Below are 16,608 nucleotides of genomic sequence, written 5' to 3' on the forward strand. Positions count from 1 at the left end.
CTTTTGATTAACAAACATCATTCAGAAAAATAAATCCCAATTGACAAATCTAGAGTGAATCCGTCAAAATCCAGAGATCAAGTAACTAAATTCAAGCACTCATGTGTATATCAGCACGGATATTTTACGTAACAGAAGCATGAACTCATTAAATCGACAAAGAGGAAACATATCTCATGATTACCTCTGGAAGAACCTTGCTCATCCATCACTTGTTGACACTACTTTGCAGGGAAGATACTCGATCGACTTCTATTTTTTCGAGACAATAAATTATTGGAGTTCGTAAGAAAACTGAACTCTAGTGGAAGAGGAAGCGCCCTAAAACGAAGGATCTCGAAGGAGACGGCAACCCTAATCAGCCAAAGGTGATGCATAGGAGGACGGTAGCGGGCCGGATCAAACCCATAGCGCAATCTGATAACTTGACATTTAAAAAAAATAATAGAGGTGGGTCCCACATGCTTGCCTACGTGGATAGCTGTAAGAGTCTCGAAACTGTATCATTATAATATAGAAGATTATTCTTGAATGTTTATATATCCAGGGACATTCACAAAAATCTGGCTGAGAACTTTTCGAGTATTCGAAGTGGAATGATGTTTTGAATATCTACAGAAGATATAATAATTTAAAGAAAAAATGAATTTTTATATGTTGTTATAAATCTTTTAATAATATACTGTATATTATAAAAAACGTAAAAATAAATAAATATTATGTTTATATATATAATTAAAATTTAAATAAATAATATTTTTTAGTTTTAATTATAAATTTGGTGTGTTGGCGGATATATGCGGTTTTAAATTGGTCAATCTTCATCTCTACACTATTACTTTTAACTCAAAGCACAGTGAAAACTATGTAATCCCTCAATCTTTTCTGAGGCTCTTGTGCGAATTTTACCTTAGACTAAAGGGTTTATTGAAACAACATATTTGTGTGGTTTGAAAAATTCTATAAACGTTGTCTTGTTGCTATGAAGAATCTAAGAGTACAACATTCTTGCGATAATGACATTGACTTAGTTTAATAAGTAACCGCTACAAGAAAAGAAAAAAGCACGAAAAGGATTAACTAATAAAATGAGTACAAGATATAATGACGAAGACTTATCCACACGGCAAACTCTCCTGTGAAACCTAACTTCCCTCTCCAAGAAACCATTTCTTTGACGAGCTCTCTCTCTTCTTCTTCTTCTTCTTCTTCGTCTTCTTCTTCTTCTCCAAGTCTCTGAGATGGGTTGTTGTTCATTGGATTGCTTTGTCTACTTTGTCCTCTCTATTGCTTTAGCTTTCATGGCCGTCTCCACCACTCTACCTCCACCTCCAGATTCCAACATCACAAAAACTAACAGACCCATTACTCATCATGATCCTCTCTCTTTAAACGCTTCAAAAGCTCTACGCCAATCCAATTTCAAAGCAATCGCCACTCTCCTCCACGTATCTTCTGAGATCTTCCTTTCTTCTTCTCCCAGCACAACCCTCTTCGCTATTGACGACTCTTCCTTGTTCAACACGTCATCTCTTCCTCCTCTGTTTCTGAAGCAGCTTCTTCAGTATCACACACTCCCTCTAAGGCTTCCGATGGAGGAACTCCTCAAGAAGCCACAAGGAACCTGTCTCCCTACCCTTCTCCGTCACCAGAGCGTCCAAATCTCCAGCGTTGACAAAGAATCAAGAAGAGCAGAAGTGAATCATGTCATGATCTCACACCCGGACATGTTTCTTGGAGATTCATTGGTAATTCACGGAGTTCTTGGACCCTTCTCACCTCTGCTACCTCACATGGATCATATTCCACGGTCATCTTTGTGTCAATCTGACTCAAACAAAACCATTATCGAAGAAGAAGAAGCTGTGCCGGTTAAGATAGACTGGACTCGGATCATTCAGCTGCTAAGTTCAAACGGGTTTGTGCCATTTGCAATCGGATTGCACTCTGTTCTCAACAGGATCATTGCAGATCAACACAAGAACTTGACCGGAGTAACAATTCTAGCCACACCAAATCTGGTCTCACTGTCATCTGCTTCTCCGCTTCTCTACGAAGTCATGAGACGTCACATTCTTGCTCAACGACTTACCAAGAAAAATCTCGCTTCAATGCCTGATAAAGCCTTACTCAAGACACTAGATCCTTACCAAGATCTCATAATCACTAGGAGAGGTATAGTTAATTCGTCACAGTGTTTCATGATCTCTGGAGTTGAGATTGTAGCTCCAGATATGTTCTCTTCTAACAACTTTGTAATCCATGGGATATCACACACACTAGAGCTCCCACGGGCTTAACTCACCATCTTTTTGTTCCTTCCCTTGTAGATTTACACATCCATGTTGTTTATATTTTTGTTTTTAGTAATTGATATATACACATTTTTTAGTAATGATTATTGATCATAGCTATGTCACTTTATAAGCAGTGACCACTCAGCTTCACATCTTTATTTCATAAACTGGGTGGGATATTAAATGTGGATATAACTAATCACGACGTGTCGTGTGTCTCTAGGTTGTAACCAATCTCTCTATCAGATTGGTTAAACTAAACACCGACTGATCCAAAAAGAGACTTGGCTTCACCTTTCTCCTCTTTTAAACCTGAGAGTCAAACTCTCAATATAACCGTTATATTCTCTGCAGAAAACGCTCAGACACAAATACATCTCCTCTGCTCTTATCTTGGTCATCCTGAGTCTTGACATCACAAACTTGGATCTCTTGTCTCCGGTTTGTTGTATGTACTCAATAGAGGTTAATGATTGAATGATCTTATTATACTGAGATTACACCATATATATAATACAAGTAGGGTACTTAGGCAAGTATATTTACACAGTCTATATATTGTACACACAATTAAATGCACCTTTCAGATTTCATTTACATTAGCATTCTTTGCCTCTCTCAGATGCGGTTCTTAGTTTTGGATTTTTTTAGTTTTATGAAGACTACTCACTCTTCTCATACTCGTGCAAAAACATTGAGTTGGGTGTGTTGATATATGTCGATGATCTTCTCATATGTGGTAATAACTCTCACATGTTAAAGCATTTCAAAGAGGATCACCTAATGCCTGGAAAACGAAAAAAGCAAGACACTGTATCACACTCATCTGCAAAGGCAGAATAAAGGTCCATGTAAGCTGCTAACCGCGAGACGAAGTGGATTCGCAAAATTGTTAAAAGAACTTGGACTCGAACAAGTTGTGCAAACTCGATTTTTCTGTGATAGTAAAGCAGCAATTCACATCTTGCAAATCCTGTTTTCCACATGCGTACCAAGCATACTGAAAATGATTTTATTCAGTCTGTGATGCTGTTCGAGATGGGATCATAACTACTTAACGTATTCGTACAGATTCGAAGATTGCCGATATCTTAAGCAAAGGTCTCGGAGCTCCATTTAAGAAGTTAGTGTCCAAGTTGAGCATTCAAAATCTTCATGGAGAATATTGAACGTATGTTTAGGAAATATGATAATCGTATATTTTCCGATTTCCAATTTCAATAAGGTTGTTTTTGTATTTTAATACTCATAAGGTTTTGTATTTTAATACTCATTAAGGTTTAGGATTTTATACCGTCTACAGTCCACCTCCACCATCACTGGTGTATTACCCTCCAGTTACACAAAGTCCTCAACCGCCACAACTGACAACCCAAAACCACTCTCCACCACCACCACCGAAGAGATGCAATGACGGGCCAAGTAACGACCATCACTACCAAACATCCAGACCACCTTCTCCATGCAAGATTATGAGAAATAAGAGAGTAGATTAAGTAACCAGAGAGATTAAAAGAGATTTAGTTTAGAGATATGTGAGAAATGAAAATTTGTGTTCTTGAGTAAAAGAGTGAGAGTAAGAATGATGAAGAAAGAATAGTCTCCATTAGATCTAAAAATGTCACTACAATAGATTATAAAAGAAGAAGAAAACCATAACATGCATACACAATAAGCCAAACACATTTGGCTAAACACATTTGGCTTACTATGAAAGCTACAATAAAATAAAAATCTGTTTAATACTGTAGCTCCGCATGTACTATTCGTGCTGCCAAGTCTTGCTTGTTTCTCTTTGGCAAACTTTTCTAGCATTAATCTTGACAGACAGACTTTCCTGGATGAAAACTTTTTCTTTTTATTTTAATATTCAATGCTCCCCCTCAAGCTTGGCCATAGGAACCGGTCAAGCTTGGGAACCATAAAGACTTTTCTCATTAAAAATCTTACCAAGGAAAACTCATTGGGACAAAAATTTAACGAGGAAAAAAGGCGTAAGTTTCATGGTTAAGGAGATCAGCTGCTAGGTGTGAGATCAATGAGTCCAAGGCGAGAGTGACAGGACTCACTTGTTTTTTGTCTTGCAATTTTAGTGAACACATCAGCAAGCTGATCTACACTTCATGTATAGCATGGCAGTATCACTCCTTGGACTATCATATATCTCACCTTGTGACAATCAACTTCTATATTTTGTCTTCTCATGAAAAAAACTGATTTTGATGCAATTTGGATAGCTGTTTGGTTATTATAATGCATGGTCATGGGTGTTGTTGTCTCGATGCCAAGATCCTTCAAGATACCCTTGATCCATATCAACTCATTTGTCAGCTTCAACATGGCTCTATACTCTACCTAAGCACTCGAGCAAGAGACCACCTTGTGTTTCTTACTCTTCCAATTAACCAAGTTTTTTCTAGTGAAGGTGCAATAGCTTGTGTTCGATCTTCTGTCTACTCTATCACCTACCCAATCAATAATCATTAAATTAGTCCTCTTACGAATAATTATTATTTTATCTTATTAAATTAAAAATATAATAAATTATTATTTATGTTCTTTAATATCAAATTATTTATATATGACAAAAATATTTTATCTATAAAAATATGTTTATTATTGTGTTGAAATTATAAAAATATTCACACATTAAAAATATTTTATATCTTAATTTTTTTTAATTTTATAACAGAAAATATTATTTTTCGATAACAACACAATATATAAGAATTATATTACTTTTTAGTATGTTTTTGGAAATTTATTATATTAAATTATAATCAATTATCTAATATAAGATATCTATTATATATAAAAGTTTATTAAGGGTAAAGCCAACATAACCAGTCTAACTTTTAACGTGAGAGCTCGAATGCGAAAAATCACTTCGAAAATGTTAGTATAGATTCGTTTAAATTTTATAATAAATTATATATAAAAGTTCATTAACGATAAAGCCGACATTAACCAGTCTAATTTTTAACGTGAAAGCTCGAATGCAAAATATCACTTTGCAAATAATAGTATAGATAGATAGATATGTTACATATCTTATATGTATTTTCTAAATGTTGTATAAATATTTATTATTTTTACAAAGGCTTTTTCTTGCTTAATGAGTTTTATAATATATGGTTGAAAGAATTAAAAAGATTACGAGATAAAACACTAAGCTTCAAAATAACATTTTCCATAAAAACTCTAGAAGATAAAGATCACCAGAGAAGTGAAGAGGAAATTAGATTAAAGCTTCGAACGATATATTTTATTCATGTTCATTTAATCGAAACCTAAATAAATTTTCTATCTGAAGTTGAATGGAAGATAAAAATGAATGTTGTCAGAAGAGCTTTGTCTATATAGTTTTAGACTTAAGAAAATGTTGAATTCGATAGATCATTGCCAATTCTTGCGGATGTCGAAGGTGTAGTTGATCTCCAAATAGCACTTATTATCGTCATCAATGAACTGAAATATGAAATAAACTAATTAAGCAACTTAAAAACTTATTCACTAACAAAGAAAAACATAGTTGCATTTGAAGAAGGCCTCATGATCGATAGATACTCATCAACGTTAATAAAAGATACTAACTAAATTTGATTACATTAACAACAAACTATAAAAATTTAACTGCCTGCTGCCAAATAAGTAAAAGCAAATATGAAACAATATACCTTCGTCCTTGCAGAATAGGATCCTCTAGCGAATATGCCAGAAGGTGTGGTTTCTTCAGGCATCACATGTTGGTAAGGCTCAGCCTGAGGACTAAATGTCCCAAGCATTGCTTTCGTACTATCCACTGTCCCAACAAGGAAAACACCAACTATTAATAGATAACATCTTGGAGAATATATTTTACAGAAAAATTTAAAATTACCCTTGACACCGGTTTTCCAAACGGTATTGTTATAGCGAAGTCCAGAAACAATATTGTTGGTAACACGAAAGTTGAAGACAAGGGTGTACTTAGATCCTTCCTTTATGGTGAACCAGGGACTTTTCGGGTTCGGCACACCATCATCAGGTATCGTCAATACCATCTCATCTCTGTCTGGAGACCTAATTTTCAAGTGTAGTATCTTTACTACAGGATCCGGTGTCTCTGCATTTCATAGATCCGTTAAGTGTGTGTTGGATATAACAATTTAATTGTTTTTCTTCCAAAACGTCATTTAGCATAAAGCATTAGGGCAGCTTACATTCAATAGTTATGGACTTTATGCCCGTATTAATATTAACCAGACTAGGGTAAGTAAAAATGTCATTTGATTTAACTAAGATGCATGAATCGTCCCTGCCGTACATGATATCCTTCTAAAGATTACAGTCTAATTAAATCATAAGATGTAAACCAGATTAAGGTTTGGTTTACCTCCGACGTCTTCAAAATCTACCACGCCGATAAGTTGCTCCTTCCATCTTTTCAAGCTTTCATCATCCTATCAAAATTTTCGACAGAAATCTAAACTCTTTTTTAAAAGTTCGATTAATATAATAGTACGATTAATAACATATAACCAAACCGTAATCCCACCATTATCTATAACCTTGTATAGTTTAAATCTTCTCATAACAGTAAGTTAAAAAAATATAAAGACCTTGTCTTTCTCAAGCTGTTCTTTGAGAGCGATCATGGGACCAAGTTCGGGCTTCCTGTCTTCATCATCATCATCCTCTTCTGTCGGAGACAAAGAGCTCTCACTGTTCATTCTGCTTAGCCTATTTTCTCTGTCTGATGTTTCTCCTGATGCTTCTCCTCCCTTCTTCTCATCTTCCAAACCCATTATTGACTCTTCCAAGCAAAACTTAAGAAACAAACAAAAACAAAAGTCTTTGTTAATCTAATATGTTTTTAGTTAAAATCAACCGTTGGATTCGAGCAAAACTCAAAGATGGAAACAGAAAGTGGGAGAGAGAAAAAGTGAGATTTTGGTGGTTTTTTTTGTTGAGAAATGATTATATTTGGAGTTGAAGAAGTGGTCATGCGGTGATCCTATTATTCTGTAAATCTAACTCTCAAAAAAGTAAAAATTTGCTAAATATGTACGAGTTTTAAAATGCGCGTATAGCTGTATTGGTTACACGTTTTGACGACAGTCTATATGAGTGTCAAATGATCAGACTATCCATGGGTGATCAGCGTTTAAAATATAATGAGACGGTTAGGGACGAACCCATATGCAAAGCGGAATAAATGGGTTAAACTCAATTTTTCGGGAATAATATAGGCATGGCAGGTTGGTCAGCGGTGTAGACAGAACTGACAAAATGATGAAAGTTGGAAAGCAAAAGCGAATACTGATTCAGAAACGTGTTTTGTTTCTGAAACAGAGAGGAAGAACATATCAATGGGCCTACAAGAAAGTAATAAAGCTCCAAAAGCTGAAACTGGCTTTACAAAGAATTGATTGGCCCTACAGAAGACATAACAGAAGCCCATTCAAGAACACGGCACTACAACGGCTACATTGAGTCAAGAGATCAAAAAGAGACAAAAAGACAGAACAGGTGGTCCTGCACCGTACGGCTTGGAACAACCAATGGCGTTGACGAATCGCTTTCATGTGCTGAAATCCAACGAGGAAGTGTCGCCCTAATCGACAACAAGTGGCTCATCTAGGGTTTTAACTCTTTAGTATAAATAGTCCTCTTACACTTGTAATAAACTTTAAGCTTAAATGAAAAATGAAAAGTTTCAACATATCTCTATCTTTGTTCTAGTTCTACATCTCTGTTCTTGTTCTTATGGTATCAGAGCTCAGTTAGTATATCCTGAGCCATGGACAACTCTTTAGATCTCTATTCTCAACCTAAACTCAACATCTCAAATTGTGTCACCATCAAGCTTACTGAACGTAACTACATACAATGGAAGCGTCATGTTGAGTCTTTCCTGTCCGGAGTTGGTCTCTTAAGCTTCGTCAATGGCGCATCTCCAGCACCCATCGCGACAATCCCTGTACCAAACATAGTTGGAGGATATCGAGATGTTCCGAACCCAGACTACTAACAGTGGGTCAGATCTGACCAGATAGTTCAAGCTTGGCTAGTTGGCTCTCTCTCTCTCTGAAGACATCTCAGCATAGTTCTTGGAGCTCAAACTGCTCAAGAAGTATTTACTTCTCTGGGCAATCACTTCAATCGTGTGTCCTCTTCTCGTTTATTCGAGCTTCAACGTCGTCTTCAAACAGTCTCCAAAGCCAAACAAACGATGAATGATTATCTGAAGGAAATGAAAGACTTGTGTGACCAACTAAACTCAGTCGGGAATCCAGTAACAGAAAACATGAAGATCTTTGCAGCCTTACAAGGACTGGGACGAGATTACGAGCCTATCAAAACCAGTATCGAAGGAGCCATGGATTCTCCCTGCCACCAACGTTCGAAGACATTGTCCCCCGTCTCACAGGCTTTGATGATCGTCTCAAATCCTATGATGCTTCCCAAACATCAGTGTCTTCTCATTTGACGTTCCATGTATCAACTGCAGACCCCAACTACTCTCAAAACGCCACTTACACTCATCAGACTCCACACTTCACTCAGTATCGTGGAAGAGGAGGCAACAATGGTCGTTTTGGATATGGCAAAGGCAGAGGATGTTCTACTCGAGGTCGTGGGTTTCATCAACAAGCATCTTCCACCAATACCGCACCTCAAGGAGAGTCTTCAACTCGTCCCACTTGTCAGATTTTCAGCAGGTTTGGGCACAATGCACTCAAGTGCTACCGCCGCTTTGATATATCTTACCAGAGAACAGACTTGCCTTCTGCCATGGCTGCACTTCATGTCTCTAATGATCCTCCTGCACAAGACCAGTCTTACAATGAAACTGTGTGGTACCCAGACACAGAAGCATCTGCTCATGTTATAAACTCTCAACAACATCTCCAATCTTCTCAGCAATATCATGGGAATGATTCAGTTATGGTCGCAGATGGAAACTTTCTACCTATAACACACATCGGTTCAGTTCCTATGCAATCTGCTTTTGGATCCACAGGTATTTTGTCTTTGAAAGATGTATTGATCTGCCAAGATATTGCTAAATCTTTATTATCAGTATCTAAGTTGAAAATTGATTTCTCTTGTGAGTTTACATTTGACTGTGATGGTGTATATGTTAAGAGCATACTCACCAAACAAATCCTGACTCAAGGAAGCACGCATAAAGATCTATATGTTCTGGAAAATTCAAACTTCAAATCCTTCTATACATCAAGATAAGTCGCTGCTAGTGCTGAAGTATGGCATAGAAGATTGGGTCATCCTACTGCTGAGATTCTACAGTTTCTGTCTAAAAATCAAGCTATTAGTGTCAATAAAAGCATCTCCAAGATCTGTGACTCTTGTCAACTTGGCAAAAGTGCTAAACTTCCTTTTTCTAGTTCAGTGTATGTGTCTAATAAACCTCTTGAGAGGATATATTGTGATCTTTGGGGTCCTTCTCCTGTTAGCTCAGTCCAAGGTTTCAAATATTATGCTATATTTGTAGACAATTTCTCTCGGTATTGCTGGTTTTATCCTATGAGACAGAAATCTGATTTTCTTCAAGTATTCATCATGTGGAAAGCTCTGGTAGAGAAGCAATTAAACTAGAAGATCCTCATGTTTCAGTGTGATGGATGTGGTGAATTCACAAGCAACAACTTTGTAACTCATCTCTCTACTCATGGGATCAAACAAATGATTTCTTGTCCTTACACTCCCCAACAAAATGGGATAGCAGAGAGAAAACATAGGCAAATCACTGAGCTTGGTTTATCTATGTTGTTTGATGGGAAGGTGCCTCAAAAATATTGGGTCGAGGCGTTCTTTACATCAAGCTTTCTTGGTACCTTGCTGCCATCTTCCTCTCTTTCGAACAACAAGAGTCCATATGAGGTCCTGTTCGGAAGAAAATCGGAGTACACTGCACTCAGAATCTTTGGCAGCGCCTGTTATCCATCACTGAGACCATATACTTCGAACAAACTTGACCCCAAATCTCTACAATGCGTGTTTCTTGGATACAAAGAGAAATATAAGGGTTATCGTTGTCTCAACCCTCCAACCAGGAAAGTTTATATCAATAGACATGTCTTGTTTAATCAGCAGCTCCTCCCTTTTGCCACTACTTACTCACATCTACATCAACAAGGATCTACTCCTCTGCTTAAGGTGTGGCAACAAAGTTTTCTCCACACGTAACCTGCACCTACATCTCGAGAGACTTCTGAAACTCCAATCGTTCCTCCGGTCTTGCAGGCTGTGTCATCACCTCCTGCATCATCTTCACTACAAGAAAACACAAGCTTAACGAGGAAAATTAACAAGGAATATTTTTCCTCGTTAATTTACGTCGATTTTACGAGAAAATTCGGCGGAAAAATAAAATCAGCGTTATTTCCTCGTAAAGTAACGACTAAAGAGTTTCGTCGTAAAGTCGATGTAAAGTGACGTGGCTTTTACGAGGAAAGCGTATTTCCTCGTACATTCCACGTAAACTCAGCGTGTTCTTTACGAGGAAATAATTTACGTCTACTTAGTCCTGCTGGTAACTATGTTCATTATGCAAATGATGATCAACCGGTTCTTTTTCCTGAAAATTGCTATTCCTACTACTAGCTTCATTCTGATCATAATTAAAACCTTCTCCATGTTGAAACCAGATATAGTAATTTGCCGTGAAACCTCTATTTATTAAATGCTTCCAAACATTTTCACGGTTTGCCAGTTTCGAATTGTTGCATTTCCGACAAGGACAGAACATCTTACCACTTTCTTGGGTGAGCGGTGTTGCATCAAGCAGATTCAACACCGCTCGCCCAAGAAAGTGGTAAGATGTTCTGTCCTTGTCGGAAATGCAGCAATTCGATACTGGCAAACCGTGAAAATGTTTGGAAGCATTTAATAAATAGAGGTTTCACGGCAAATTACTATATCTGGTTTCAACATGGAGAAGGTTTTAATTATGATCAGAATGAAGCTAGTAGTAGTAATAGCAATTTTCAGGAAAAAGAACCGGTTGATCATCATTTGCATAATGAACATAGTTACCATCAGGAGGAGATGGTAGATTATGATAGGGTTCATGATATGGTAGCTGATGCATTCGTAGCTCATGATGGAGATGAAGAACCTAATATAGATGCAAAAAAGTTTTACGAAATGTTAAACGCGGCGAATCAACCACTTTACAGTGGTTGTAGAGAAGGTCTCTCTAAATTGTCGTTAGCTGCTAGAATGATGAATATTAAAACTGATCACAATCTACCTGAAAGTTGCATGAACGAATGGGCGGACTTGTTTAAAGAGTATTTGCCGGAAGACAATGTGTCTGCTGATTCTTATTATGAGATTCAGAAACTGGTTTATAGTCTTGGGTTGCCTTCTGAGATGATAGATGTTTGCATCGACAACTGCATGATCTATTGGGGAGATGATGAGAAGCTAGAAGAATGTCGATTCTGCAAGAAGCCACGATTCAAGCCGCAAGGACGGGGACGTAATAGGGTACCGTACCAAAGGATGTGGTACCTACCAATTACAGATAGATTGAAAAGATTGTATCAATCAGAGCAGACTGCTGGAAAGATGAGATGGCATGCCGAGCATACTCAGACGGATGGTGAGATGACTCATCCATCAGATGCAAGAGCCTGGAAACATTTCAACAAAGTACATCCAGATTTCGCTAGCAATATCCGGAATGTGTATCTCGGATTATGCACAGATGGATTTAGTCCGTTCGGAATGTCAGGGAGACAATATTCATTGTGGCCAGTCTTTCTTACTCCATACAACCTGCCACCGGAGATGTGCATGCAACGGGAGTTACTATTCTTGACCATATTAATACCTGGTCCGAACCATCCAAAAAGGTCCCTGGATGTTTTCCTACAACCACTGATAAAAGAGTTGAAGGATTTGTGGTCAACAGGGGTGAGGACGTATGACTGTTCAACGAAGACGAATTTTACGATGCGAGCGATGCTTTTGTGGACCATAAGTGATTTCCCTGCCTATGGGATGTTGTCTGGATGGACTACACATGGGAGATTAGCTTGTCCATATTGTAATGGAACGACAGATGCGTTTCAACTGAAGAATGGTAGGAAGACAAGTTGGTTTGATTGTCACCGTCGATTTCTTCCCATTGGCCATCCTTACCGAAGAAACAAGAATTTGTTTAGGCACAAAAGGGTTGTGAGAGACACTCTTCCTCCATATCTAACTGGAGAACAAATTGAAGCGCAAATCGACTACTACGGAGCTAACGAAACAGTTCGTTGGGGTGGTAATTGGCATGTCCCTCGTAATATGCTTGATTTTTACGGTGTTCATCACAACTGGCACAAGAAGAGTATATTTTGGGAGTTGCCATATTGGAAGGATCTTCTTCTGCGCCACAACCTCGATGTGATGCATATAGAGAAGAATTTCTTTGAGAACATCATGAATATAATATTGAATGTCCCAGGGAAGACAAAAGACAACATAAAATCGAGGTTGGACTTGCCGGATATTTGCTCAAGAAGCGAGTTACATATAAAAAGCAATGGACAAGTTTCAGTTCCCATATTCAGATTGTCTTCGGAAAAAAAGTCGGTGTTGTTCAACTGGTGGCATCAGAAGTGAAGTTCCCCGATGGGTATGTTTCAAATCTCTCTAGATGTGTTGAAAAGGGTCAAAAGTTCTCTGGGATGAAGAGTCGTGATTATCATGTTGTCTTTATGCAACGATTACTGCCCTTTGCATTTGCGGAGCTACTTCCAACAAACGTACATGAAGCACTTGCAGGTATGTAGTGTATTATATCACAATAATTTTATAACGGTCTAATTTGCAAAATAATATATTGACTAACAATGTGTTTAATTGTTTTTGGAATATAAAAGGCATTGGACCATTTTTTCAGGGATCTAAGCACACGCACTCTTAAAGAAGAAGTTGTGGAACAACTTAAGGAGAACATTCTCATCTTATTGTGCAACTTGGAGAAGATATTTCCTCCCAGATTTTTTGACGTTATGGAGCATCTAGCTGTCCCCCTCCCATATGAGGTATTGCTTCGTGGACCTGTACATTACGGATGGATGTATCAGTATGAGCGAGCCATGAAATATTTGAAGGGAAAAGCAAAGAACCTCGCCAAAGTTGAAGGTTCTATAATTGCTGGAAGTTTGACGGAAGAAGTTTCTCACTTCACATCGTACTACTTTGCGTCAAAAGTACGTACCCGGAGAAGAGCTCCAAGAAGATATGATGATGGTGGTGTTGCACTAACATATGCAGTTGCTGGTGTTCCAAATATCTTTAGGCAGATTGGACGACTCGGTGGGAAGTGTAAAGAGGTTTGGTGGTCGAGTGAAGAAGACGCTCATAGTGCACACACCTATATTCAATTCAATTGCGAAGATCCATTAATGCGTTATTTTGAAAGGTAACATATATTGACACGTCGAAACACATATAAGTATAATTAATTGTATAATTGCGAGAGATTCATTCCTATAAAATGTGATTTTACAGCCTATTTGTTTCTCAAGACGAAGAAACATTTCCTGGTATATCCACAAGTGACGTAGACAAAAGGAAAGATCAACACTTCATTAAGTGGTTGCGGAATCAGGTATTAACTAAAACTTTTTTTCATACATTATCTGTATTTCACTAACATTCTCTTTATTTTTGCAGGTTGATTATGACGACGACGATGCAGATTATCCTAAGTGGTTACACGAAGTAATTCAATCTCCACTTGTAAAGGTCACCACATCACAGATGTATTTCACACGAGGCTATACTTTTCATACATATGACTATGGTAGACAGCGGGCGACCAGTAACTATGGAATATGTGTGAAAGGGGAAACAGATTTCTACGGGATCTTGACGAAGATTATTGAAGTCGAATTTCCAGGGATACTGAAGCTGAAATGCGTCCTCTTCAAATGTGAATGGTTCGACCCCGTCGTCAACAGAGGTGTTCGGTCTAACAAATTCGGTGTAGTTGATGTCAACGGTGGAAGAAGGTACAACAAATTCGAGCCTTTCATCTTAGCTTCACAAGCAGACCAAGTTAGCTTCCTTCCATACCCTCGGATGAGAGATTCAGGTATAAATTGGTTAGCAGTGATCAAAGTTACACCTCGAGGACGAATCATCAGTGGAGAATAACCACCATTGCAAGAAGAATAGATAAATGAAGTCGAAGAACCTGAACAAGAAATTGATGAAATCCTTCTCATTGATCCGCATAATCACGAGTACGAAGATCTTACTGACGATGCCACAGAGGAAGCTGTTGAAGACGAGTTTAATGAAAATGATGATGTTTCTAGTGATGATGAGGATGTCAATGTATCGGATTGATGTATTTGATTTTGTGTAAGGTAATGTGGGAGTTTGTTTTATGAATAAGCAAATGTGGGAATTGTGGTTTGGAATGGAAAGAATAGATTGAGGTGAAAGAATATATTGAGGTTAAAGGGTAGATGGGTTTGGGGTTTGGAATATACGAAGTAGAAGATAATGAAGATGGGGTTTGGGGTTTCAGATTTTAGGGATTTAAACATAATACTCGTTAATTCGTCGTAAAGAAACGTTGAAATTACGACGAAATATAAAAATAAAGAACGCGGGGCTCGTTAATTCCACGTAAGCATAAATCGTCGTAAAGCACTTGTAAGCCAACGAGGAAATAACGACGAAAAAAAAAAAAGCAGGGCTCGTTAATTCCACGTACGCGCAAATCGTCGTAAATACCTCGTAACCAAAAAAAAAAAAGTTGACCTTGCTTATTCCTCGTAGAATAAGAACTAGAAAAAAAAAAGAAGAGAAGAAAGATACAGGAATCACATGTGGCGAGACTTACGTAAGTCTTGCCCACATGTGTTCCAATATCTTCTTCTCCTCTTTTCTTTTTTCAAATATTTCTAATTTGAAAAGCATTTTGCTGAGTTGTGTGATTTGAGATAGGGAGAGATTTGTGAGTTTGTGTGTGATTTGTGAGTTTGTGTGTGGTTAGACAAGGAAAGTTGCGGGTATTTATAGAAAAGCGGGGCTCGATAATTCCTCGTAAAAGGTTGACTCGTAAATTCCACGTAAGCTTAATCGTCGTAAAAAACTCGTAAACCTAAACGCGGGACTTTGTAATTTCTTGCTACTTCCTCGTACAATAAAACACGGGCCTTTGTAATTCCTCGTAAAGCTAAACGCGGGCCTTTGTAATTCCTCGCTACTTCCTCGTACAATAAAACACGCGGGCCTTTGTAATTCCTCGTAACTTTACGAGGAAATAACGAGGATAAGTAATATTATATATACTCCCAAGCGCTCACTCTTTCTTTCCTCTCCACTTCCTCTCCACTTCCTCTCTATTTCGTAGCAATGTTAAGTCTCTCTAATTCCTCTCTAATTTGATTAGTTTAGGATAGATTAGGTGGTTAGTATAGGGAATTTAGATAGGTTTATGGGTTTTATGTTAATTAGTACTGATTAGGTGGATAATGTAGGGAATTATACTGTTAATGTTAATTTTAAAAGTTAAATTTTTTTTCCAGGTTCGAAAGGACAGACTTACTGCCCATTACAGAGAGATGTTCGGTGAGCCGGGTAGTCGTTTAGACCCGTATTTTTCAGCTCCCGGTTCTTCTTCAGCTCCCGGTTCTTCGGGCCAGGAGACTGTCCCCGAGACTCAATCTTCTCAGAGAGTCTCTCGGTCTCCTTCTTCTAGTGCACCATCGGTTCCTCATGTGCCTCCTCCGACGATGCCTCCTCTTGTGCCTCCTCCGATGGCTCCTCTGATGCCCGCCGATTCCCGATTTGATGGTGCCTCCGAGTGCTCCTTACTCGCAGTACACTGTCGAGGACATTCTCCGTCTGCCAGGCAGAGAAGGTTTACCAGTTATCGACCCAGACCGACCGGACGGAACTTTGTGGTATGTTACATTAATTTTTTTTTTTAATTCGTTTAAAATTCTTTTATAACATTAAAAAATAATTTATATTTTAAATTTGTTTTTTTACAGGTTTGGGGTTGACGGATGTCTTGCATCGGACGTAACCGACACGATCGAAGGTTACTTCTCCATGCCACATCCGTACTGGAGTAAGACGCCTCACTACGTCAGAAAGACGTGGTTCAAAATTTACGCTGTAAGTTTCTATTAATTAATTATATATACTCTAATTTTTTCATGATTTAAATATATACTTTTTAAAAAACTAATTGTTAATTTATTTTTTTCAACAGCAAAAATATAATTGGGCCTTGGGGATCACTGAGAGGGTGAGGAAGAAGTTTAACGCGAAGGCGAAAGTT

General features: G+C 37.9%; 2 protein-coding genes across 2 annotated transcripts; one reads left to right on the forward strand and one right to left on the reverse strand.

Moving 5' to 3' along the window:
* Window positions 1–1,193: 1,193 nt before the first annotated feature.
* On the forward strand, window positions 1,194–2,300 carry LOC106341132 (fasciclin-like arabinogalactan protein 21). The gene has a single exon (XM_013779954.1). The coding sequence runs from the start codon at window positions 1,242–1,244 to the stop codon at window positions 2,298–2,300; it is 1,059 nt and encodes a 352-aa protein (XP_013635408.1). The 5' UTR covers window positions 1,194–1,241.
* Window positions 2,301–5,615: 3,315 nt separating this feature from the next.
* LOC106341072 (rho GDP-dissociation inhibitor 1-like) lies at window positions 5,616–7,348 on the reverse strand. The gene is made up of 5 exons (XM_013779885.1): window positions 6,899–7,348; window positions 6,673–6,739; window positions 6,178–6,402; window positions 5,975–6,099; window positions 5,616–5,765 (listed from the first exon to the last, which is right to left on the reverse strand). The coding sequence occupies exons 1-5, from the start codon at window positions 7,082–7,084 to the stop codon at window positions 5,694–5,696; spliced, it is 675 nt and encodes a 224-aa protein (XP_013635339.1). The 5' UTR covers window positions 7,085–7,348; the 3' UTR covers window positions 5,616–5,693.
* Window positions 7,349–16,608: the final 9,260 nt, after the last annotated feature.

This window comes from Brassica oleracea, chromosome C4, assembly GCF_000695525.1.
Source record: "Brassica oleracea var. oleracea cultivar TO1000 chromosome C4, BOL, whole genome shotgun sequence".
NCBI classification, from domain to species: domain Eukaryota; kingdom Viridiplantae; phylum Streptophyta; class Magnoliopsida; order Brassicales; family Brassicaceae; genus Brassica; species Brassica oleracea.